The sequence below is a fragment of the Phyllostomus discolor genome, chromosome 13 (genome assembly GCF_004126475.2).
Source record: "Phyllostomus discolor isolate MPI-MPIP mPhyDis1 chromosome 13, mPhyDis1.pri.v3, whole genome shotgun sequence".
Lineage (NCBI taxonomy): Eukaryota > Metazoa > Chordata > Mammalia > Chiroptera > Phyllostomidae > Phyllostomus > Phyllostomus discolor.
This window is the reverse complement of record NC_040915.2, coordinates 50059459-50086085: the sequence shown is the minus strand read 5'-3', so window position 1 is coordinate 50086085 and position 26627 is coordinate 50059459. Positions and strand designations below refer to the sequence as shown.

General features: G+C 51.1%; 1 protein-coding gene across 2 annotated transcripts in view; it reads left to right on the top strand.

Moving 5' to 3' along the window:
- Positions 1 to 3239: 3239 nt before the first annotated feature.
- Positions 3240 to 26627, top strand: part of VSIG10 (V-set and immunoglobulin domain containing 10) — a 32636-nt gene continuing 9248 nt past the window's right edge. Inside the window, exons 1-4 of one of the 2 annotated variants that reach the window (XM_036014798.1) lie at positions 3240 to 3729; positions 8712 to 8993; positions 17410 to 17712; positions 19896 to 20156. In XM_036014798.1, coding sequence (XP_035870691.1) covers positions 3657 to 3729; positions 8712 to 8993; positions 17410 to 17712; positions 19896 to 20156 — 919 coding nt within the window. In that variant the 5' untranslated portion in view covers positions 3240 to 3656. The remainder of the gene's footprint in view (positions 3730 to 8711; positions 8994 to 17409; positions 17713 to 19895; positions 20157 to 26627) is intronic. The other variant, XM_028528133.2, reaches the window with a different exon arrangement.

Sequence of the window (26627 nt, the reverse complement as noted above, 5' to 3'; positions counted from 1 at the left end):
TGTAGTGGAGGTATTGGCACCCTGCGAAACAGAGGACCCTACAAATCCCCCCCCCCCCCCCCCCCGCCCACTGGCAGCCAGTCTGTGGGCAGACATCCGCCAGCACACCTCGGGGTGCTTTCATAGGGGGGTGGGGGGTGAGCCATCCTCCCCTCCTCAGCCCTTGGCTGCCCATTTCTTAGGGAACTGGGGGTGGTCGTTTTCCCGATTCTTCTGCAAGTAGCCCTTTGCCTTCTGGGGGAGGATCTGCCCTCCAGGTCCTCTGGTTCTCTGCCACCTGGAGACACCAGGCTTCACCCTCCTGGCCTCGAGTTCAGAAAGGAGTCGAAAATAGTAGACATTTGACAACTGTCCATTTTCCATTTTTCCATTCCATCCTGTCCCCTTCTTCTTGGGACTTCACCTGATTTCGGGAACTTTCTTGCTTAGCTGCTGTACCCCAATTCTTTTCTTCTGGGCAGGAGTCAAGAGGAGGAGGGGGAAGACGGTGTTTTGGAAGGGTTCGCAGGCTTTCTTCTGCAGAGCCAGCCAGGTCCTGCTCCTGGTCCTTGAGGTGCCTGCCTGTGTGTCCCAGGCCCATCCAGGGGGACACAGGTAAGATGTTGTCATTTACCTCTTAGTACTTGGAATGAGGGGCCCAGGGCTGGACCTGAGGGGCCAGGCTGCTACCCCTACCTGTGCCCGCCTGGCAGCCCTTTCTGAAGCCCCCCAGGAGAATATCTCTAGGAGAAGCAGGTTGTGGCTAAGAAACCTTTCAGCATTACTTCCAGGGAGGGGGCATGACAAGAGGGGTAGTGGCCAGAAGTAAAGGTTGCTGGAGGGCTTCAAAGACCCAGGCTGTAGGGGGGCTGGCTACAGAGGTCGGGCGGGAGCCCCATTCTCTTCCTCCCTCCAAGACCGGTCAACACAGCACTGCCTCAGACCCGGGTTCAAATCTGGGCTCTGCCACTTACTTGCTGTGCAGCTTGGCCTCTCGAAGCCATCCGTAGGTTGGGAATGGTAACGCCTGCCCCTCGGGGTTGTGCTGGGGATCCGTGAACTAGCATAGGCGAAGCACGTGGTAAGTTTTTTTGAATTGATGGGAGGGGAAAGCAAGACAAAACAGAAACAGCTATGTGTAGCCGACTGAGCAGAGAGGTGTCGGAGCCCCCTGTTTAACACATGGGCTCTGCCAGTGTGCCTCTCAAAGGGATAGCCCCGGAAAGCGATGCATTGAAGACCCTTGTGAGTCCGTTTGTACATGTCGACTCGCTTTACCTTCACCACAGCCCCATGAGGTGAATATTAGCTATTAGGTGCAGTTAGTGAAACGGTGACTCCCCTCCGCCCCAGCTTACTGGCCACTTCTCTAGGCAGGGCACTTTCTCCTGCCCAGCGTAGCTGCAAGTAAGACCGGATGTCAGCTCAGGTGTTCCCTAACGGCTCCTGTCTCAGGGTCCGAGGGGGTGGGCGTGCCCAGACAGCGGTTTCTGGGCTTCCTTCAAGCCCTGCTCAGAGGAACACCCGTGTCTGCTGCCCCTGGGACTCCCAAAGCACCCAGACCACGGCAGCCTCTGCGTGAGTGACAAGGTTGGAACTTGGTTTGACAGCACTTGGAGTCGGACAGACATGAGTTCCAGTCCTGGCTTTACCGCCAACTGGTTCTGTGGTCTGGAATTTAACCTTTTCTAGAACCGCAGGTTTCTCACTTATAAATTGAGATCGAATGATTCCTTAGGTCCAAGGGTTGCAGGGAGGGCCCTGGGAGATGGAGTTCCTGAAGTGGCTCTGGAAAAAGGCCCCGGCCATTCCAACGTGAGGGGCACGGTACACGCGAAGGAGGCCGAGAACTGGTCGTGAGAGCCACGCATTTGACTCAGCAAACAATTCGAGGGTGTGCTCTGTGTAACTCCCCGTCCCCTTCCCCCCAGCAAGGCACCGACTGAGTCACAGAAAATTCCAGACCTTTAGCTGAACACTTGCCCATGGTTGATCTGACTTACATCTCAGGAACTTCATTGAGGATGTGAGGGGATTGTTGAGAAAAGCCTGACAAGCTGCATTATCAAAACCAATGAATTTTCATTTGTTTCTTTAACTACTAAATATTGGGTGATAACAAGGTGCCAGGCGCTGGCAGGAAGTGCAGGAACTGGCTGTCCAAGATAGACTTGACTTTCTCATCACAAAGTAAAGGAGGACACTGCAGACGAAAGTGGGAAGAAAAGGAGGAAAACTATCAGGAGCTGGCGGGAGAGTTCAAGTCACGGAGAGAAAAGAGGGAGAAAAAGGCTGTGCAACTTGATGGCTCATTTCACCGGGCGAACTTTTTTTTTTATTGCTTCCAGGAGGATTTCATCATGGAAGAAGTATTTCAATAAGGGGCCTTTGAGCAACAGAACAAATGATTTTCTTAATAGCTGTTTTTGCTGTTTCCCCAACATTTTTCATGATGAGGTGATGGGGAAGTTTTCCAAAAGAGGAAAGTTGAAAGAACACAAACAACCGTATCTCCACTTCCCGGGGTATACAATTACCCCTTTAATGTATTAATTGCAACTTCGTTTTACCAGAGGAAGTTTCTGGTCGGGCTGTTTCAAGTATCAGCTCTTCCTGAGGATGTCACAGCCTGGCTGTCCCCAGTGACAGAAGGACGGGATGCAGGAGTGACAGAGGAGAGAGGAATGCAGTGTGTCGTTTTCTGGGAAACGGACTGGATGGGGGTGGAGGGACCCAAAAGGAAAAACAAAACAAAACAAACACACGCTTCTGAGACCCAAGTTCCTCTGGCTCCCGGGCCCTCGCTCGGACTCGTGGTCTCGGCCAGTTAATAGGACAGGAGTCTCGTGGCTGCCTTTGGCCGGGAGGTCTAAGGGATCATCTTTCTCCTGCTCTCGACTTGCCTGTGTCCTGCCAAGGGTGGAAAAGGCAGCGATGGCGGCCCTGGCGCGCGCCCGCCCGCCCGCTGCACAGGAAAACACATGGCAATCCCCGGAGAAGCGAAGCCGGGACACCGAGGGGACCCTGAAATCGGTAGCTTGGCAGCCAGCACCTCCGGCTCGCGACGCGCCCTCCGGTGCTGCAGCCGGAGCACCCGGGAGGGAGCCTCCGGCGGCCCGGGGGCAGGGGTGCCGTCCTGCGGCAGCTGCAAAGCTCTGCCCGGCCCAGCTGTCCCCGCGACTCCGGGCTGCTTGCAGCTCGGGGCGGGGTGGGCTCGGGGAGGGCCCAGCCTCTGCGCTCCTCCCCCCTGGCTGGGCCAGAGTCGGCGCAGCGAGCCCAGGCGAGCGCCCTTTGCATAAAGCCCTCCTCCTTGGCCAAGGTAGAGGAAGTTGGGCTCCCGCCTGGATGGGAGGCGGGAGGGAGACCTGCTCCTGTTGTTTTCCGCCGGCGGCAGTGGGTGCGGGCACGAGGGGCGGGGTGCACCCTCCGGGCCCCGGCCGAGCGCTCCGGAGGCAGAATCTCACTGGGAGCCCAGCGCGGCTCTCAGCCCCGACATCGGACTCACCCCAAGCATCCTTCCCGGGCGCTGTGGAAAGGGGAGCTGTTCGCTCGGTCGGTCGTTCCGAGGACCCGGGAGGAGCACTTGGTACCCGAGGGGCCGGAGCCCCGAGGGGCGCACGCCCAGCCCGGGCAGACCCTGCGTCGCCGGAGGAGCCCCTGCCCGCTCGTGGTGCGAGATGGCCGCGCGGGTGCCCGAGACCCGGGTGCTCCTCTGCCTCGCGGCGCTGCTGGCCCGCTGGGTCGCCGCAGGTAAGGGCCGCGATCTGGAGGGAAAAGTTGAGTTTCGCCAGGCAGCAGTGGGGAGGAGGGAAAGCCAGGGACTGAATTCCCTCCAACTCCTCCGACCCGGACGGACGCGGTGTTGGTGGCTGCTGCTGCGGCCCCGAAGCCGCCGGGGGTGGGTCTTGAGTTTCCTGCTCGCGGCTCCGCTCTCTTTGCGGAAAGGAATTTTCCCCGGCGCTGGCGCTCGGTGGAGGGTGATAGCTCCATGCTCCTGGGGCGAGCGGGCAGCCGGCAAGGCTACCAGGGCCTGCGGGGAGCCGATGGGAGAATTGCGGAAATTGAAGATGGGAATTTTGAAACTGAGAAAATTCAGAGGCACGTGGAGGGGAGAAAGTGTTGTTTCTAAGCGTCGGATGTAAATTCGCTTTCTGGTTTTACTTGCTGAGCAGGTGCTTAAAGTCGAGGTTCCTTTATTTTCCTCTCCTCCCTGCTTCTCTGCCCAGGGTTGAACTTGACGTACACCTGTAGCCTGTGGATTTCCCTGCACACCTCTGCTAGGAGACCTATGTGGATGTAAAGCCGTGCTTTCTTACTCACTTACTTTTTTTTTTTGGTAATAATTTCAGGCTTATAAAAAGCTTCCCCTACACTTGACATGATCTTACTCCTGACATGATTGTCAAAAGGTCTTAAATAATTCATCTATGCTCTGCCTTGCAACAATAGAGCAGAGGGTTGGTTACACACATATGCGTTATATAAAAAGATTGAAAAAGTAGCTTTACGTTTAACCCACCACTGAATGCATGTCTGCTGTGTGCAGGGCAGCGTGGCAGGCACTGAGAGGTCTTGGGCGGAGGGCAAGAAGAGGGAGCCAGGTGGTAATGTAGCCTGCCACAAATTCTTGGGGCGTGCTGTTTTCTGTGTCGCCCAGTCCCCCACGCCCAGCTAATTGCTTGTAGGTTGCTGAAGGAATTGCTCCCTGAGCTTCCTAGCAGCAAGTGCCAAAAGTTCCTAACTGTTAGGCTAACACAAGTTTTTATTTTGTTGTGTTTCCAGCAATCATTTGAAAACAGTAAAATGTCCCATGTTCCAGGTTTCCAGTTTATCTGGAACAAAACTTCCAGTGTATCGGAAGATCTGGCAGCCCAGGGCCTCCTCCTACCTGGAACTGAGCAGTGGTCACCCCTTTAATCTAGGGCACGTGACCCCAAATTTGTCTCGCCTTGCCCTGTTGTATTACTTCTCCTGGCCCTATTTTGACTTAGTGGTCACTGCGCTGGGGGGGGGAGGGGGAGGAAGAAAGGACGGATGGTCTGCAAGGGGCTGTCTCTGAAAGCTCGCTCCCCCCCACCCCCCTGCCCCCCAGCTATTAGCCTGTTTACTGCACTGGGGACGCCAGGGGCCTGGGGACGCGAGACCCAGGTTTGGAATCATCATCCTGGAATGAATGGGCTTTCGGGCCGGCTGTGGCTGGCTGTGGCTCACCGCACAGGAACGCTTCCTCTGCTGCTGTGCCAAGTTTTTTTTTTTTTTTAAACCCTCACCTGAGGATGTGCTTAGTGATTTTTAGAAAGAGGGGAAGGGAGGGGGAGAGAGAGGGAGGAAAGAATGCATGGATCGGTTGCTTCTCATAAATGCCCTGATGGGGGACCAAACCCGCAAACTAAGCATGGGCCCTGACCGGGGATCAAACCTGCGACCTTTCAGTGTAGGGGATGACGCTCCAACCGACAGCCACACTGGCTGGAGCTTGCCCAGTTATTCTGAAGCCTGGGCCCAGTTCCCCTTTGTGTACAGTGCTGAGGGCTTCCCCAGCTTGTTATATTTTTGATTTTTTTCTAAAAAGAAATTTTTATATTGATTTTAGAGAGAAAGAGGAAAGGCGGGGGGAGAGAGAGACTTGTTCCACTTATTTATGCATTCGTTGATTGCTTCTTGTATGTGCCGTGACTAGAGATCGAACCTGCAACCCTGGCATATCAGGATGGCTCTCTAACCAACTGAACAACCTGGCCAGGGCATCGTTTTTCAAATTGGGAGTTGTATTGGGGAAAAAAATCTGTGTTTTTCCTGTCCCTTAACTTCAGACAATATTCATACCTCCACTGTTGCCTCAGATGGTAAACCCCAGGTCATTCTTGGGGGAAAGTTGCTGGGAAAGAAAAAAAATAAATGCTTAGGTACAATCCCAACTCTAAAAGATACTATAAAGGCAGCCTGGGGAAAATGATCATTTCTATTGCCTTCTCCTGTGTTCCATGGGGAGGTACCAGGTGAATGACTTCTGGCCGCACAAACTGTTCACTGTGTCTTATTGTCTCACCCTGTCTGGTTGGGACCAGAGTGAATCCCTGTGACCTGGAGGAGTGAAAACCTGAATAGCCACCTCAGCTCTCTCAGTGACTTACAGGGGACCTTAAGTAAATTACTTCAGCTTCCTGAACGTCAGTTTTCTCAAGGTACAGTGAGGGCTAGAGGACAACCAGTCGTGGAACCAGGGGACCCCAGGGACTATTCTTTCTTTGTTTCACAGACGTCACTAATTGATGACTGTATTCTTCTGCACTGAGCCTGGACTCAGCCTGCCTCATCTTTAACCCAGCCCGCAGGGCTGCCGAGTCTAAAAGATCTCCAAGGTCAACTTCAGCTTCACTAGTTGAAAAGAATAGAGTGAGTTGCCCTGGCTGGGTTGCTCAGTTCTTTGGAGCATTGCCCTGCACACCAAAAGGTTTTGGGTTCGATCCACGGTCAGGGCGTGTACGGGAGGCAACCAAAGGATGTTTTCTCTCTCATCGGTATTTCTCTCCCTCTCTCTCTTTCTAATCAATAAACATGTCCTTGGGTGAAGATTTTTTTTTTAAGATTTTATTTATTTATTTTTAGAGAGGGAAGGGAGGGAGAAAGAGAGAGAGAAAGAAACATCAATGTGTGGTTGCTGGGGGCCGTGGCCTGCAACCCAGGCACGTGCCCTGACTGGGAACTGAACCTGCGATGCTTTGGTTCTCAGCCCGCGCTCAATCCACTGAGCTACACCAGCCAGGGCTGAAGATTTTTTAAAAATGTAAAAAAACAAAACAAAAGAATGACCCTGACTGGCGTAGCTCAGTGGATTGAGCTTGGGCTGCGAACCACAGAGTCTCAGGTTCGATTCCCAATCGGGGTACATGCCTGGGTTGCAGGCCACGACCCCCAGCAACCACACATTGATGTTTCTTTCTCTCTCTCTCTCTCTCTCTCTCCCTCCCTTCCCTCTCTAAAAATAAATAAAATCTTTAAAAAAAAGCAAAACAAAAGAATGGAGCGAACAAAGCCAGGAGGAGAAGTGAAGTGCCTTAAAATGGTTTCTTCTGTGGTTGTGTCCTTCTCTTCCTTGGAGGAGAAGACAATGTTAGCTCAGGTTGCAAGACTAAAGTTTCGCCAGAGCTTCTCCAGCTTCCTTCATTCCTTTGCCCAGGAGCCCGGGAAGGGTGGCCTGCAGGTCTCACGAACACACGTTGCATTTGTAATTCTGCAGCTCGGCTTCTTTCTTCGGTGCGGATCCTCACCGGATCCTCATCCAGCTCTTGGGTGCCCGAGCCTGACTGTTTTAGCATAATCCTCACCTGCTTTTTAAAGTGATGGTTCAGAAGCATTCCTTGCTCTTTTGGAACCTCTAGCATTAGATGGCATTCTCAGCCTGCCAGCAAGTGGCTTAGACTTATTTCATCTTGTCCTGGCGTTTGGGCATGGTGTGGCCAAAACGGGGAGAGAATCGGAACTTCCTGTGGCTCCAGACCTTTTCAGTGGAGCTCCTTCTAACCAGATGCAAATGGGAAGGAATCCCAGAGGCAGGAGGCAAGTTTGTTTTTATTTTTTTATACTATTTTTTAAACTATTTTTTAAAGTTTTTATTTATTTATTTTTAGAGAGAGAAGGGAGGGAGATAGAGAGAAACATCAATGTGTGGTTGCTGGGGGTTATGGCCTGCAACCCAGGAATGTACCCTGGCTGGGAATCGAACCTGTGACACTTCGGTTCGCAGCCCGCGCTCAATCCACTGAGCTACGCCAGCCAGGGCCGGTTTGTTTTTTTTTACAACAGCTCTGTTGAGATGTAATTCATATGCCATAAAATTCATTCTTTTAAAGTGTATGGTGTATGGTTTTTAGTACAGTCCCAAGATTGGGCAACCATCAGCACTCAGTAATTCCAGAACATTTTCATCCCCCCCAAAGAAGCCCTGTACTCATCAGCAGTTGCTCCTCACTTTCCCACTCCTCCACTGCGTCTGGACCTGGGCACCTGCTAATTATTTCTTATCTCTGCATGTGGATGTGCCTGTACTGGACATTTCAGATAAACGGACTCCCACAAGTGTGTGGTCTTTTGTGCCTGCCTTCTTTCACTTAGAATCGTGCTTCCAAGATTCATCCACGTTGTAGCATGTGCTTCATTCCTTTTTATGGCCACACAGTGTTCCCATGGCATGGATAGACCACATTGTATGTATTCATTCCTCAGTTGATGAGCACTGGGGTTGTTCCTGCCTTCTGACTGTTAGGAATAATGGTGCTGTGAGCATCCATGCACAGGTTTTCGTGTGGGCACATGTTTTCATTTCTCTTGGGTCTACATACACCTAGGAGTGGAATTGCTGAGTTGTACAGTAACTGTGACCTCGTGAGAAAATGCCAAGCTTTTTTCCAAAGTAGCGCTATTTAACAATCCTACCAATTATGTATATAAAAAATGCCAGTTTCTCCTCACCTTTGCCAACACTTGTTATTGTCTTTGATGTTAGCCATTTTAGTGGGTGTGAAATGGTAGGTGTCTTGCTGTGGTTTTGTGTGTGATTCATGTCGAGTACCGGCCAATAATCCTGACAGGGTAGGGCCTCCGTGTGTAATTGCCTCTGGAAAGACACATACCTGATTTTTTTTTAACTCTTAATGGGGAGGGACCGTGCAAAAAAGAGATTGTTCGGAGATTGAGAAAGGTAGTAAATAGCCTGACCTTTGCTTGTGCAGAATGGGAGGTCGTCGCCATCGGAGAAGCTCGAGAGAACATCACTCTGCCCTGCGGCAACGTCTCAAGAGCACGGGGCCCGGTGACCTGGTACCGGGACGACTTGGAGCCGGTCCTTCTCGTCTCCTCCAACTCCAGCCTCCCGCCCGCTGACCCACGCTTCTCCCTGGTGCATGCCAGCTCCCTGCACATCGAGGCACTGAGCCTGCGGGATGAGGGGAACTACACCTGCTGGGAAGTCCTGAATGAGACGCGGCGGTTCCAAGTGTGGCTGCAGGTGGCCAGTAAGTGGGCTGGGAGGGCACCGGCCTGGCTGGCGGGGTGGGTGCTCAGGGCACGAGACGGGAGGAGCGCTTCGGAGCCAGTGGCCTGGGTTTCACTCCAGGCCCAGCCACCTGTACGGCAAGTGACTTCTCGCACCTGTATTTCCTCATCTGTAAAATGCCGATAAAAAGAATTCTTGCCTTGTAGAATTGCTGTGATGAGTAGATACCAGGTGACCTATATGAAGTGCTATAAGTGGGTCTTGGCGTAGTAGTTAGCTATTACTTTTAGCTTGTTGTTCATATCATTTTGCTGTTAATATCATCTTATTATGCAACAAAGTCAGAGGATAGCGTAATCGAGTCAGACAGCCCAAGAGTTCCAATCTTAAGGCTGTCCTTTAGTTCTGTATCGTTTTGAGTAAGTAACAATATCTCTGAGCTTTGGGTTTTCTTATGTATCAACTGGGGATAATACACTGCACACCCTACCAGGTAGGCGCCCTTGCATTACCGTGCACAGCTCAGGGCTCGGCGTGAGCTGCCGCTGCTGCTGCTGCTGCTACTGCTGCTGTGCTTTCCAGCCACACAGTGTCCATGTCCACGTGTGAATTCAGTGCATGGTGTTGGCAAGCTCCTGCTCGTGGGCCACATCCAGTCTGCTGTCTATTTCTGTAGGGCCTGCACACCACTCCTATGTTTTTACGTTTTTAAGTGGTTGGAAAAAAAATCGAGAAGAATCATATTTGTGACATGTAAAAAATTATATGAAATTCAGATTTCAGTGCCCATAAATAAGGTTTTACTGGAACCCAGCTACACTTGTCCACATGAATCTCTGATTGCCGTTGGTGCTACAACAGACCGTTTGGCCTGCAGAGCCTGACATGTGTATTCTCTGTCCCCTCACAGAAGAAGTTGGCTGGTCACTTGTTTAGAGGGATGTCCAGGTTCTGTATCTAGGCTGTGCAGTCGGGTAGAAATACCCACCTGGTCACTTGGCTGCTCCCCGGTTTCCTCATCTGTAAAATAAGGAATGTGCTCATTCTTCTATTCGGCATATGCATACCGAGAGCCCGATGCCAGGTGCTGTTCTAGGCGCTGGGCCCCAGGACAAGCAAGGTCCCCATCCCCGTGCAGCCGATCTCCTCGTTGGGGGGCAGACCAGACGGCAGCCAACAGGCAGGTGCATCAGGCAGTGCCAGAGTGACAAGTGCTATGCAGGGAATGGAGGTGTGGTGACATGACTCTCTGAAGCACTCCGAAGGGGGGAGGGGGTCGGAGAGGAGTTTTTGGGGAGTGACATTTAAGTAGGAGCCAGTCATACAAAGATAAAAAAAAAAATGCAATCCAGGCATCAACTCAACTAGTGCGAGGCTGGTTGAACATGGCGTGTTCCCAGACGGGGATAAGCAGGCTGGTGAGATGGGAGCCCGGTGTGGGAGAGCCTGGGTGTGTGCGATTTGGGGCGCAGGGTAGGGCTGGTGATACAGTTGAGTCGTAACCCCTGGTACCCCTGGATGTTACGTTATTTGGAAATGGAGCCTTTGCAGATGAAATCAAGTTTAAGATGAGGCCATTAGGGTGCGTCCTAATTAACACGGACTATAGCATCCTTACAAGAAGAAGAAAGTGTGTGTGACGGCAGAGGGACACAGGGAGAACATGATGTAACTACAGAGGCAGAGAGTGGAGCAATGTGGCTCCAAGCGAAGGAATGCCAAGGGTTACGAGCCAACCCCAGAAGTGAGGGACAAGGCGAGGAAGGGTTCTCTTCCGAGGGAGTGCGTCCCTCCTGCCACCCAGATTTTGGGCTTCCAGCCTCCAGAGCTGTTAGAGAATCAGTTTCTGTTGTTGTTGTTGTTTTAGATTTTATTTATTTATTTATTTTTAGAGAGGGAAGGGAGGGAGAGAGAGAGAGAGGAGAGAGAGAGAAAGAAACATCAATGTGTGGTTGCTGGGGGCTGTGCCCTGACTGGGAATCGAACCTGCGATGCTTTGGTTCGAGGAGCCCGCCTCAATCCACTGAGCTACGCCAGCCAGGGCTAGTTTCTGTTGTTTTAAGCCATCTAGTTTGTTGTACTTTTTAAGGAAGTGGAGTTTTATTCTGGCTCGTGAGAGATAACTTCTGGAGCTTTTAAGTCATCAAGGGTGTAGTGTCATTGGAATTACACGTGGGGAATGTGGGTCCGTGGTCTAGAGGAGGACTGATGCAATAAAAACAAGGAGGCCAGTTACGGGTGCAAGATGTTGGTGGCCAGAAACGGGGGTGCAGCAGCGGCCTGGGTGAAAATGCACAGGCTCAGAAAATATGTTTTCTTGCTGGAGGTGGACCAGCAAGACTTGCTGGTGGATTAGAAGTGGAAAATGAAGGAAGGAGACGCTTTGAGGACACATCTAGAGTTTTGGATGGCCTGTCAGGTTTCTTAAGGCTCCTAAGGCTCGTGGAATTTGGGAGGCCAGTGTTTCCGTGTCTGGAGGTGCCATCAGTTTGCCGAGTGGCCAGGAACGAATGTGGGTATATCAAAAAATGTCACACCCATCTGTTCGGCTCCCGCAGTGAGCCCAGGGGCAGGTGCTGGCGACCCTCACTCCAGCTGCCAGGCAGGAGTTAATAATTCCCTCACGTTTGTCTCGTCAATGCATATTTCTCTTTGACCCAGAGAAGTAAAGTGGCCTTCGAATTTTGTTTTGTTTTGTTTTAAATCACTGTCTCCGGTTTATGATGGGTTTCTCTGACTCTTATTGTATTAATCATTGACTAAATTTATTGGGGATGGATTAGCTTCGTGATTGCTCTGCCGGGAGATAAACGCAGTGCATTACAATGAAAGCGAACTACAGGAAAAAACAGTCGCTGACCTGAAGCCGTGCTTTGGGCTCCCCGAGTGACTGTGGTGTGGTCCGTGTTGGGGAAACTTCTCAGTCTGGAAACCTAGGGGGTCCTTGGCTGGTGTGGGCCTTGTCGGGGAAGATTCGATGCAGACTGTCTTCATCAGCTCGGGCTGCTGTAACAACAATAGCACGGGTGGGGAGGCGCACTCGGCAAACCCTGATTTCTCCCAGTTCTGCAGGTGGGTGCCGAGAGACCCGCTGTGTACCGAGGGCCCGCTCCCTGGTTCGCATTGTGCGCTCACATGGCAGAGAGCAGCGAGAGAGGAAGCAGGCAGGCTCTCTGGGGTCCCCTCCCGGGAGGGCATTCGTCCCACTCATGAGGGTTCTGTTCTCATGACCCAATCACCTCCCAGTGGCCCCGCCTCCAGATACCATCCCATTGGGGATTGAGTTGCAGAATGAATTTTTTTTGGAGGGGGGGTGGGAAATAAACTCAGTCCACAGCACTGATGTCTTCTGTTTCACACACGCCAGAGCCCTCTGGAGTCTCAGGCCTTGCTCCCACTCTAGGGGAACAAATGTCAGGCTCCTCTGGGCACCAGGGAGCCCCTTCCTGCTTCGCAGACAGTAGTCTGAAGGGAGGCCTGGGCATCCCAGACTGGCGGTCGGCCTTCACTGTGGCACAGGCGATGTGGGCGCATGGACAAGGTTTGATCCGACCACTGTCTCTGGGAGGACGGGGTACCGCGGAGTGGCCGAGAGCACACACGCAGGTCCAGATGCCTGGGCAAGGTTCATATCTAAGTCATTCTGGCTGTTGTCTATTTTCCCTTGGGGAACTCACTAGAAATCCTTCCAACCCTAATTTTATCGTCTGTGAAATCAGGTAATGGTGGAATGTAGTCACAGATTCACTGCACTCACAGATTGGACACACAGGATGCATTTGGTCCACGCTACCTTGATCAACTGGTTAAGCCGGTGATGGAATTCCTGTGGGAAAGGTGCATCTCAGGTTCCCAGCAGCCAGTTACTATCTGAGCTTTTCGAACAGGACTTGCCGTGGGTCAGGAACTCTGCGTGCCCGGACCTTGTTTGTCCAGTCATTTCCCCGATGAGGCTGATAACTTAGTCTCTTAAGGAGAAAAGTTTGGAAACATTCTAACGCGGCCTTGGAAGATAGGGAAGAAGTTTTCGAGACGTGACAGGCTGTTATCTGCACGTACGTGACTGTGTGTGAAGGGACATAGAAGCTGTGTCCACACGAAGCCGGCTGTGGGAGGGCCAGTAGCTCCTCCCTCCTTATGACTTGGATCTCTGCTGATTCATCAGAGCGTTGGGTGCCCCTGCCTTCTAGGGGGTCTGGTTTTCTATGGGTCTGTGGGGATTCAGCCTGCCTAGCGTGGCCGCCATGATGGGATGTTGTTATTCGTCTCAAGACAGAAAGACTGCACTGACACTAGTTAATGTAACGGTGCCTTTAGGATCGGGACTGCCTGTCCTGGGAGCACAGACATCCCGTAGTCCCAGGCAGTTCCAGGCTGCCGAGACTGTGTATGTCACCGATTTATCCATCCTCACCTACTTTCAAATTGGGGTGGGTGTAAGGTCAGAACGGCTGTGTGTTCTCCTGCAGAAAGGACGGGGGAGTGGGGGAGGCAGCACAGACCCCGGCAGGTTCTAGTAGACTTCGTGCTTCTTTCGAGGCACCGTCTCTTCTGCTTTGGAGAGCTGAGTGCTCTCACTAGAGGTCAGGCCCCGGAAAGCCCGAGGTCGTGGCACAGGGTGCCCGATGCTCTGTGTCTGTTTTTCTCGGGCTAAGCGGGTGTCGAGGGTGCGCTGGGGCCTATTGATACAAGAGTCCAAATCCCAGAGCCCCTTTGGATTTAGTTGCGGTTTCGGGGAAAGGTTTTGTTTGGTTGAGTTGTGGTATCTTTCCCGTGCTGTGGCTGCCACTCCAGACTTACAGGCGACAGAGTCTCAGGAAAGCCCCGTGGTTCTCTGAGTGATGGGGCTCATCCGATTTATTTATACTCATTCTCTGTTGGCGGTGGCAGCGCTGGGCCGCGTCACCACCTGAGGTCCTGGGGCAATGAACTGAAGAAACAGCGTTGACCGCCATCCGCAGATGGGTGGTCCTTGCCCAGGGATGGATCGATTTGAGTCTTGCCAAGCTCATCAGAAGCAGAGATGGCTGCTTGTAATGGCCTGAAGGCCTCTGGGTTCCCACTTTTCGGACCAGATTGGCGGTTGCTAGGGAGATCAGGAGGCAGCGGGGTGGCTGTATTGGCGTCTCTGTTCGGTCTTTCAACGTGACGTCACAACAGTCTCTGCAAGTTCCCCCAAGGGTTTTCCTCCCGCTGTAGAACTGTAAATGTGAAGAGCAGAGACTACCCAGGGTGCTCTTAGGTTATTTTCAAATAGAAGTGCTGGTGGGCAGGGAGAATGTCTGATGGTAACTTTCCCTGTTGGTGAGGAACCTGTGACCCCGAGACGGGAATCCCCCCTGTAGTGGGCCCCTGAGCTGTCAATCGGCCCCGTGAGACCTGCCGCGATGGGGAAAGGAAAGAAGTGGGATCCCGTGTCGAGAGAGACGTCAGGAAAGAGGAAGGCAGCAGCAGTAGCATTAGATTGTTCTAGAATAAGAGTCGATCTTTTTCTGTAGAGAGCCAGATGGTAAATATTTTAGACAGGTAAAATTGAGGGTATTGTATACAGGGGTGGGCAGAAGTAGGTTCACAGTTTTTTGTATGGGAAAATATGTAAAAGATATAAGAATAATTATACAAAAATAAACTCTGTGTTTCCCGTACTCAACTGTAAACCTACTTTTGCCTACCCCTATAAGTACTAATATAAAAAAAAGAAAACCAGTGTACACATCATATTTATTGACAAAACTCAACGTGTAATAATAATTGAGTATTTTTTTTTTTGTAGTACAGGCCTACTAATGAGAACAATGGAATTCTGTGTGGGAGAGAGAACGTTTCACGTAACCGGGGTTCAGGGTTAGTGTTCTCTCTCCTCAAACCAATTACAGATGTTCACCTGGGAAAACCGTGAAATCCTTCGCCTGCGGGCTGTACAGAGACAGCTAGTGGGCCATCGCCTGCCATCGCTCGTTCTAGAGCCAGTCGCAGGCACACTGCTGCTGATGGTGTCACATAACCTGTGCAGGCGGTTGACCACCTGTCGGACACCAGGCTGAGTGTCCTGCCTTTATTATCTCGTTGGGTCCTTCAGAAAACCCAGTGGTAGAAGTTATGAACTGTTCTTGTCATTTCATAAAAACAACAAGAAAGTGAGAATTAGTGGGGCAGGCACTTGCCCCGGATTGCCCGTTTGTAAGCTGCAGGAGGACCTACGCCTGGGTTTGTCTGAATTCAGAGCACAAAGCTCATAACTACCAGACTAAGGCACCCGTCCCAAAGGGTCGAGAACTGAAACTGACAGTGACCGAGGCCGTGATAAGATGCTGAACCTTCGTAACAACTCCGTATTTTTATTTCTTTGCTGTTTTATTTTTGTTTCCTCCCCCATGTGTCTCTCTGAATGATTGCCCCTATCACCCAGTAAGCAAAAAGTGCTGGAAGTTTCTGTATAGGAATAGCAAGGATGCGGAGAGAGAGGTGAGAGGGAAAGTCTCCCTCTTTGTAGTAAAGTCAAAGGAGGGGGAGAACCCCAGAGAATCAGGAAGACGGTGTCAGCTTTCATTGGGGAGCAGACTCACTCAAGCAGCGTAAGGATGAGCTGTAACCTTTAAACATGTGCTTCAGGAGGGCGGCCCTTCAGGTCCTTTCATTTGATTTTTTTGTCTTAACGCTTCTGCTGACCTGCTTCTCATCTATTCCCTGTATCCAACTGCATTTCTTGCTGAGAATTGTGCTGGTCAAAAGCCCCTCCCAGCCAGTGTCTGGGGGTCCACACTGGCCATGCCAGGCCCCCAGTAGCCCTCCAGACCGCCCTTTGGAAGACCCCGGCTGTCCAATCTCACATGCCGCCTTCACTGGCCCAGGTGTGGCGATCAGTACTGGGGTGTCACCTTGTGCTGAATTGGGTGCCTGCCAACTGTGGGCACGCCCTCAGACTTGCCGGTCCACATACCTAACCAGCTAGCCAGCAGCAGTGAATGGGGCAGTGGAGCACCTCCCAAACCACAGTGTAACTTCTTCTCCAGACCTGCTGTGGGAAGTGACATGACTCTAACAGCTCGCTGGAACTATTCGGAGCCAGCCCCGACTTGACCAGCATATTGCTAAGACTCTTGTCCTTAGAAACCTCTAGCAGCTTCAGATGCAGGTGAAGCAGATGGTGTCCTTAGTGGGGCTCTGGAAAAACCTTTACCCCTCCCCTCATTAACTTTTCCCAGGGCCCTGTTTCTGCTCAGAATTCTTCAGTCATAGACTTAGTCCTTGGGCAGGCATTGCCCTTCCTGGATTCTTCTTCGGAGGAAGCCTCTGGGAGAGGTTACACACTAAACTTTATAGACTTCGGTATAAATGGGTGTTAGATACATTCTTTTCATCCAGGTGGGCGTGGCCTCCCTGGTGCACTGGGTACCAGCAGTGGGAGGGCATTTCTGGGAACAAGAAGGAAGTTCAGAGGAGCGAGGGGAACGAAGATAAGACCTAGCCTTTATCAAGTGCTTTCAACAATCAGGCATTGTTCTGGGCGCTGTACCGTGCTAACTCCTTTTGTTGTCACCACGATCCTGTGAGCGGTTCTGGTTCTCTCCCATTTCACAGATGAGGAAGTAGAGGCTGAGCGAGGTTAAATAATTTGCCCTCATCTTTCAGTGTGAAAGGGGGTTCTGTGAGAGTGCTGTCTAGGAGAACTCACAGGACTCGGCTTGTAATGAGAGTACAGCCAGGTACCCAGAGCAGGATCAGCAAAGGGAAAAGGCCCAGGGGGTTAAGACCAGGGACCACCAGGAACAAGCTCCCCAGAGCGCTCTCCCAGTAGAGTCCCACGGACATGCTTAATTCATCTAGCAATGAATTGTGGGAACATGTGTGAAATGTCATATACCGGGAGGCATTAGAGAGCCTGGGCACCCTGGGTGTTTACAGGGGGCTGGTCACGTCGGTCGTCTGCCCAGCATGTACCCAAATTCTAGACTCTCAGGAGGAAAGCAGGAGCTTGGCATAAACCACGCCGTTGTCTGTACAGACAGTCCAGGCACAGCGAGCCCCGCTCTTATCAGTTGTGGGAGTGGCGGGAACCCTCCTGAAATCCAAGTTCCCAGTCACCAGTCAAGGCCAACCCTGCAAGCCGGCCCTTCGAAGGAAAGCAGACTCAGGCCTGCTACGTTAACTCTTGGAGGCGTAGATACCATTTCCACTCACCAGCCTTTTTGAAAAGGAGCAACTTGCATTTTCTTTTTTTCTGTAAGGATCGATCTCCGTGATCAACCAGACATAATCGCTCAGGGTTAAATGAGAGAATGCATAAGGGCTCTTAGAGGAGCATTTGTCATAGAGGAAGTATTTGATAGATATTGTCATCTTTACTGGCTGCTTCCTGATCGTGTGTGGACTGTTAGAGCTGGGGAGGGGCTCAGATGGACCCAGGCCTTTCCCGTCCCCTCTGTCGTTCCCAGGTGGCCCGTACGAGGTGGAAGTCAACATCTCCACCACTGGCAGGCTCCCCAACGGCACCCTCTATGCGGCCAAGGGCTCCCAGGTGGACTTCAGCTGCGCCAGCAGCTCCAGGCCTCCGCCCATGGTCGAGTGGTGGTTCCGCGCCCCGGATTCCAGGACCGAGCCCTTTGGAAACAACCTGACGCTCAGCTGCTTCACGCTGCTGCTGATGTCGCAGAACCTCCAAGGGAACTACACCTGTTTGGCCATGAACATGCTCAGCAGGAGGCATCGAAAGGTGACCACCGAGCTCCTGGTCTACTGTGCGTAAGAAGCACTCCCCTCCCCGCCTTCCTCACCTTGTCCCTGTGTCAGCTCTGTGTCGTGCCCCTTTTGTCCACAAAGGCTTGTTCGCTGTATGGGTCCTGACATGCTCCTGCAGCTCCCTCAGCTCACATACACACCCGGGGCTGCAGGTCAGAGAGGGAGTCGCCGCTTCTAGAAGGTTGCTGCAAGTAAGGTACAGGAGAGGCACTGTGAGCCACAGGCAGAAATTAATGCCTAGCTTAATGCTTTCTTTTTTTTAAAAAAAAATTGAAGTGAAAGTACATAACATCAACCATTATAAAGTGTGAAACTCTGGCATTTAGTCCATGGACGGTGTTGCGCAACCATCACCTCCGTGTCATTCCGAAACAGTTTTATCACCCCAGATGGAAGCCCCGTATCCGTTAAGCCTTTCCCACAAGTCCCATCTCTCCAAGTTCTGTTTCTGTGCATTTCTGTGCATTTGCCCATTTGGGACATTTCATATAAATGGAATCACACAGTATGTGCCCTGTTGGTACTGGCTGTTCTTCCTTCTAACCATGTTTACAAGGTTCGCCCACGTTGTCGTGTGAGTCATGCTTCATTTTTTTTTTTTTGTGGCTGAATAATATTCCATTGTGTGGAGGGACCACGATCTGTGACTTCATTTGTCTGTCCTCACGAATTCTCCTCATGAACCCTGGGCCCTCTAGCACTGTTGGGAACCAGGAGGTCATGAACCTTTATTTTGGGGGGTGAAGACAACCATAGCACGCACCTCTATGCAAGTTTTTTGGACAAAAACAGCTGTAGGGAAGCAGAGTGTACTCATACTCCATGCTGATCAGAACAAGTGAGCGGGCTGGCTGACGACACATGACTGATTCATTCATCACTCAGAGCCCGTGCAGGTCTCTCTCACACATGACGTTTATGTGTATAAACTCATACGTGCTTGTCGTGGGGAACACAGATGAGTGTAAAGAAGAAACGAATCACTTGTACGCTAACCATCATTTTTGGTATATTTCCAATAAGTTTTCTTGTAGACACCACATACTTACCCATCAATGTAAAATCCAAATTTATTTCTCTGTGTGTGTATTATGAAAAATGTACGATAATACACACGTATAATATAGTATGCATACATAATATATGTAAATTTATGTAGAATTATTAGCACACATATTACATTGGATTTATTGGTTTGTAACTTGTTCTTGTTAAAATGTTGTGTGTTGCCCTGGCTGGTGTGGCTCAGTGAATCGAGTGCTAGCCTGCGAACCAAAGGATCACCGGTTCGATTCCCAGTCAGGGCACATGCCTGAGTTGCAGGCCAGGTCCCCAGTGGGGGGGGGGAGCGGTGTGAGAGGCAACCATACACTGATGTTTCTCTCCCTCTCTTTCCCCCTCCCTTCCCCTCTCCCTAAAACGTAAATAAATACATACAATCTTTAAAAAAGAATTAAGCCCTGGCTGGTGTGGCTCAGTGGATTGAGTGCTGGCCTGCAATCAAAGGGTCCCTGGTTCGATTCCCAGTCAGGGCACATGCCTGGGTTGCAGGCCAGGTCCCCAGTAGGGGGCGCGTGAGAGGCAACCACACATTGATGTTTCTCTCCTTCTCTTTCTCCCTCCCTCCCCCTCTCTCTAAAAATAAATAAATAAATAATATATTAAAAAGAGAATTAAAAAATAAAAATAGATAAAATTTTGTGCATTTTTAGTAATACACGGACACAGTAAACGGGAAACACATGGGAGAGTAACACACGTGGCAGTGAGTAAGTCCCCCCTGGGGTGCCCTCTGGGGTTCGGAACTGTCCGGCAGCACTTTCTGCGGTGACGGAAATGCCCTGTTCTGTGCAGTCAAACACAGTCCCCACTGACCACGTGTGGTTACTGAGCACGGGAAATGTGGGTGGTGTGATGGAGAAACCAAATCAGCCATTTCATTTTATTTTATCAATCTGTACTTCAATAGCCACCCAGTTAGTGAGAAATACAGACGTGAGTCAGGCCCATGCCCTCGGAGACCGAACACCCGGCAGGGGAAGCCTGCCCGTTGTCAGGCCCCAGTTTGCGCGCTGGGAGCTGTTTCGAGGCACAGGGCCCGGGTGCAGGTTTCTCTGGCCTCCTGGTTCTGCAGTCCGTAGAGTCTGCCATCAAGCCCTCACTGTCCGCTGGTGTTTTGCAGCGTCCCCTCTGTCCGACCTTCAGTGCTGGGCTGAGGTGTCACCAGGATTGTCCGTGCTGCAGCTCACCTGTCGCTGGGACGGGGGATACCCAGACCCTTACTTGGTGTGGACAGAAGAGCCAGGAGGTGCGGTCGTGGGGACCTCAGGCCTGGGAGTGGAGACGCTGAACCGGTCCCAGCTGTCAGATGGCAAGAAGTTCAAGTGCATTGGGAGCCACATCGTGGGGCCGGAGTCGGGAGCCAGCTGCGTGATTCAGATCCGTGAGTCTGTCTTGCCTTGTCCTGGGGTTGGGGTCCACTCACTGTCTTCTGGGAGAGCCATTTGGAAGAAGGTCTGGGAAAGAAATATAAGGATGTCAGAACGAACCAGATTCCTTCCGTTTCTTCCATTCTTTTGCTTCATGTTTCCTTCCTTTCAAACTGTGAATGTACTGAACCAAGCTGCTTGGTCCTAATCCAAGCTTTTTTCAGTGATTTTTCCTAAATGTTTTATTTATTTATTTTTAGAGAGAGGGGGAAGGAGGGAGAAAAAGAGGGAGAGAAACATCAATGTGTGAGAGAAACTTTGATCAGTTGCCTCTCGCACGCCCCAACCAGGGACTGGCCCACAACCCAGGCCTGTGCCCTGACCGGGAATCAAACCGGTGACCTTTTGGTTTGCAGGCTGGCACTCAGTCCACTGGGCCACACCAGCCGGGGCCCACTTGACAAATACTAATGAAGCACCTGCTGTGCACCAGGCGCAGGGTCTAGGTGCTGATGGTGGAGCAAAGAAGACACACACTTTTTGTTTATTAGTTATTTTCTGTTATGTAGCAAATTACCCCCCAAACTTAATGGCTTAAAACAATAAATCACTTATTACCTCACAATTTCTGTGGGCCAGGAATTGAGACAGGGTGCAGTGGGGATGGTTTGTGCTGGTTTCATGATGCCTGGGGTCTTAGCTGCAAGATCCAGCCGGGAGGGCTGAACTCTCTGAAGGATTCACTTCCGAGATGCTCACTGTCGCACCTGGCAAGTAGCTTCCACTCCAGGTGGGACTCTGCACGGGGCTCCTTCAGTGTCCTCACAACATGGCGGCTGGCCTCCCCCAGAGCAAGCGATGCGAGAAGGAGGAAGCCAGGTAGATGCTGTCCTTTCTGTGACCCAGCCTCCAAAGTCACATGGAATCCCTTCTGCCACATTCTGTTCATCAGCAATGAGTCACTCAGCCTGGCTTCACTTCCAAGGAGACTGGGGAGAATTAGTCAACACTTAAAAGAAATTTTTTTAAAGAGTTTTACCTTTCTTTTTTTAATAGGAAATGTGTGTATATATATATATATATATATATTAAAGATTTTATTTATTTATTTTTAGAGAGGGAAGGGAGGAAGAGAGAGAGAGAGAGAGAGAGAGAGAGAGAGAGAGAGAAACATCAATGTGCGGTTGCTGCAGGTCATGGTCTGCAACCCAGGCATGTACCCTGACTGGGAATCGAACCTGCAACACTTTGGTTCACAGCCCGAGCTCAATCCACTGAGCTACGCCAGCCAGGGAGAAATTTTTTTAAAGGCACCCCTTTTTGAAGAGAGGAATGTCAGAGAATTTCTGGACATGTTTTTAAAACCATTACTGTTCCTCTTGCATAGAACTTAAATTGTTCTGGGTGGAGTGCAGGTGGGAAGAAGACAGAAAATACAAAAATAAGGAAGATTCAGACAGTGAGAGTAATTCCGGAGAATAAAATGGTGTGGGTAAGAGGGTCTGTTAACAGGGAGCGTGGCAGGGAGGTCCTTGTGGCAGTAATACAGGGTGGGACAAAAGTAGGCTTACAGTTGTGAGTACACCAAACACGGAGTTAACTCTTGTATTATCACATATTCATTATATTATTTTCCATGCGAACAACTGGAGACCTGCTTTTGCCCCACCCTTGAACTGAGACCTCAAGGATGAGAAGCAGTTGCCCAGGTGATGACCTGTGAGCTGGGTATTGGTGGCAGAGAGGACAGCAAGTGCAAAGGTCCTGAGGTGGACACATACTTGGCATTTGAGGGACAAAAAGAAGATCAGTATAGCCAGAGCACTGAGCTTCAGGTACCTACGAGGCTAGGTGCATGTGGTAGGTTGAATTTTGTCTCCCAAAAAGATATGTTCAGGTCCTAACCCTGGTACCTGTGGATGTGACCGTGTTTGGAATAAGGGTCTTTACGGATGTGATTATGGAAAGGTAAGGTCATACTGGATTAGGGTGGGCCCCGTTCCAGTGACTGGTGTCTTTATAAGGAGACAAAAATTTGGACCCAGACACACAGGGAGAATGCCAGGTGATGACGGAGGCAGAGATTAGAGGGGTGCGTCCACAAGCCAAGGACTGCCGGTCGTTGTTGGCAACCACCAGAAGCTGAGAAAGGGTCATAGGAGAGTTTCTGCCTCAAGGCCTCTACCAGGAATCAAGCCTGTTGACACCTTGATTTTGGACTTTTAACTTTCTGAACTGCGAAAGACTAAACATATCTGTTGTTTACACCACGCAGTGGGTGGTGCTTTTTTTACAACAGCCCAGGAAACGAATACAGTGGGTAAGCAAGAACCAGACAGGCGCTGGGTTTTATGGGTCGTGGTGAAGTTTTCCTCCCTGCAGCTTATCAGGACCATCTGCAGGCGTAGAGAGCCGACCTGCCGGGAAGGGAGCCTGGCCATGTCAGGAGGTGCTTGTTTTCCTGCTCAAGTGACCTTCAGTGGTAGTCAGCAGACATGCCCCAGGGGTCCCCTCTGCTCCAGGCACTGTACTTGGCCTTGGGCAACAGGACAGATCGAGACTTGCTTTTCTGGGCTAGAGCAGGAACTAGCAAACTATGTCCCGTGGGCCAAATTGGCCCAGGTGGGGTTTTTTTTTTGCAAGTTTTAAAAAATGAGATATAATTTATGTAAATAACCTTCATTATTTTAAAATGTATAATTTGGATTCTTCTTTTAAGTATATGCACAATGGAGTGACCACTATCTAATTCCAGAGCATGTCCATCACCCCAAAAAGAAACCCTGCATGCATCGGCAGTCACGCCCTCTAGAGAGACTAAGAGAGTTCTCATGTCCCACCATCGCTCACGACGTTAAGTGCTGTCATAGAGTTTTTACACTTTCCGTATTTGCTAGTTAAGACATAGCATCATTGATTTAATCTGAGTTTCTCTGGTCATTAGCAGGGTTGATAATTTTCATGTTTATTGGCTCTCTGTATATCAGCGGTGAATTATCTGTTCACATTTTGTCCGTTTTTCTCTTGAGCTGTTCCATCTCTTCTTATTTCGTAAGAGTGCGCTATAGTAACTGTGTTAGTCAATTTCACAGAACTGTCTACGCATGTCATAGATATTTTTCTGGTACATTTATTCCTGAAGTACATTCGTGGCTTCCGTGATACGCAGTTTCTGATTTTGAAGGGATCACCTCTGTCGTTCTTACTCTTAAACAGGTTTCTGTGCTCAGAAGGTCTTTTCCTGTTTCCTGATTATTAACATGTTATGTGTAATCCTCACAATAGCCTGAACATTAGACAGGATGACTCGTAAGTGGCAGATGAAGACACTGTATACACTCACCTACCCAAATCACCTAGCCTGTAAGTGCCCGAGCCCTCACTCAGCCCAGCTTGGTCTGACAGCGGAGCCCCGACGCCCCTGGAACCACTGCCTCCTTTGGGGTCTCCCTCCGCAGCTAACCCAGCCAGTCTTTCTGGGCAGGAGTTGGATCCTCAGCACGCTGTCAGGCACTGTAGAGGCATACAGAATCATCACCACCAAAGGGCTTAAAGTAGGGAGAGAGACCTGACGAATGTGGAACAGGGAAACGGCAGTGTTGCAGTATTAGTGACACGAACATTTATCGGGTGCAAACTGTGTAAGGGGCTATGCGCCGTGTTCTCCCCGTACAGTGTGTTTGCTCCTCCTAAAAACCCTGAAAGCCAAAAGCTTATATTACGGCATGTGTTTGTTTCCTGGGGCTGCCATAACAAAGTTCCACACATTTACCGGCTTAAAACAACAGAAACTTACTTTGTCGTGTTTCTGGAGGCCAGAAGTCTGAAATAAAAGTGTTGGCAAGGCCACGCTTCCTACGAAGGCTCCCGGGGAGAGTTCCTTCTGTCCTCTCCCGGTTTCTGACAGCTCCAGGCATTCCTTGGCTCGTGGCTGCATCGCTCCAGTCTCTGCCTCTGTCTTCACACGGCCTTTCCCTCCCTGTGCGTCTCTCTCTGCTCCTCTCCCCTCGTGAGACACCAGTCATTGCACGTAGGCCCACCCTAAATTCAAGACGATTTCATGTAGACATTCTTAACTAATTAGCTACATTTGCAAAGACCCTATCTCCAAGGAAGGTCATAGTCTAGGGTTCCGGGAGGATACGTATTTGGGGAGGATGCTACTCGGCCTGCTAATGCTGCGTTTTATGGCTGGGAAACAGAGGCCAGGGACCATCCCTGCCTCATGCAGTTGGGAAGGAGCGCACGCATTTCGAGTGGTGCATGGTGCAGACTCCTGGAGTGTGCTCTGGACAGCGAGTCCCAGAAAGTGAATACGTGACGGATGGATGCTGAGAGGGCGGAAATGGCAGAGGCAGGTGACAGGTTTTGTGTCATTTTTTCCCCTACCCTTCCCATTGTTTTTGACCTTCACCTAAGGATATGTTTATTGATTTTAGAGGCAAAGAGTGTGTTGGGGGGAGAGAAACATCAATCGGTTTCCTCCTGTACACGCCCTAGGTGTGTGCTCTGACCAGAAATCAAACCTGCAGCCTTTCGGCGTACGGGATGATGCTCCAACCACCTGAGCCACCCAGCCCGGGCCCCCTTCCCAATTGTATTCGCAGATCTTACCCAAGTCACCATTGCTGTGGCCCCTCAGACTGGGCCAGTGGTTTGAATCTGAAAACAGAGCGGGGCAGAAGTAGGTTTACAGCTGTGAGTACACGAAATACCGAGTGTCTTCGTGTAAACCTCCTTCTGCCCCGCCCTGCGTGTGCTCAGGCTTGGGAAATGTTTCTGGAGGAGGGAGCTGGCAGGAGATTTTCCTGATTCCAGGAGCACAGGCCGCAGGCACAAGAGCCTGCAACCTCCTCCACTCTGACACAGTCCAGTTTCCCCCTCTTCCCTCACGGGCCCTCAAGCCCAGCGCTTCTCGGTCCTTGGTGTGCGTGCGGGTCACCTGGGGACCTGGTGAATATGCATGCACGCTCGGATGCTCTCGGTTCCAGGCGGGTTCTGCCCTTCTAACCTGTTCCCAGGAAATGCTGGTGCTGCTGGCCCACAGACCACACCTTGAGTAGCAAGGCCCTTGGGGGAGAGGGTTTCTGGAGCATTATTCCACTTGGGAGGAGTGTTAAGGCATTGAAAGTTAGTGCCGATGTCCGCCAGAGGGGTGCAGAACAGCATAGCCCCTACAATGATGAAAACGGATACTTTGGGGGATTCCTGCCACTCAGATCTCTCCTTAAATGGCAGGTAGACTCTTCAACTGAAGAAAACGACTCAGTTTATGTATGATAGGCTGCAGCATTAGCCTGCCCAGTATACCAAGGCCCCTGTATATGGTCTGCCTCTGGCAGACCTCTGAGGTCCCTGCATCCCCCACCATACCACCCCAACCCCTGAACCCACCCTTGCGCACAACATCATCTTAAGCAAAGCTCTTTGTTTGATAGATGCCACATCAGCTGGGTGGGTGACTCAGCTATTTGAGGGGTGAATGCTGTGTTTGTCAAAAGGGTATTTATGTATATGATCTTTGTTTGGGGGGCTGGGGAGTGCTGGCCAAATTGTTTGGCTTCTAATAAAGGGTGAGGGGGCCATCTCTCAGACTTGGGTTTGGGGGCTGCAAAAGACAAACATACTGGGGCTTGTCACTGCTGCTGGCTTTGTGACCCCGAAGGAAATTCAGGTTAACCACGGACGGGGAAGGTGCAATTTAGCACCATGGCGGGGGAACCTGACCATTGATCCAAGAAGGGGCACCACCTGTGTGTGTCCTGAGCAAGCCTCGGTTTGGGGGGATTCTCCTTTGTGGACCTGACCTTGAGAGAGAGGCTTTTGGCCTGTCCCACCCCTTCCCCTTGGCCCCCTTCCCTCGTCCATCTGCCCAGGACGCCAGCAAGAAACCCCAGATTCCCTCCTGGAACGACTGCCCAGGTGAAGCATGTAGTTTCGCTCTCCCACGTGGGAACCAAATACGCCACCCTGTGTTCCTCAGCTGCCGAAAACACGGCCTTAACAACCCCCGAGATGAATTTGTTAACCTTCCCAGGAGGGTGCGCATGTTGGGAAAAAGCTTCTTGTGCAAAGAAAGGCTGACCTCACAGCTCCTCGTGTCCTGCTCAGTCAGACCTCAAGGCCACCGGGACACCCTGTGCCTTTCTAGGACACAGCTGTGGTAGGCAGAATAGTGGTACCCCCGAGGATGCCCATTTCCTAACCATAGACCTTGTAGATATGTTACCTTCTACAGCCAAAGGGATTTGGCAGATGTGACTCAGGGTTTTGAGATGGGGAGGTTATCCTGGATTCTAAAAGGGAGGCTGGACGGTCAGACTCAGCAGTGGGTGACGGGACAGCAGTTGGGAAAGGTTGGAGGGATGCAAAGATGGGGCCACCGGCCAAGGCATGCAGGTGGCTCCAGGAAGCTGGAAACCCAAGGAAACAGATTCTCCCCTAGGGCCTCCAGGAGGAACCAGTTCTGCCAGTACCTTGATCTT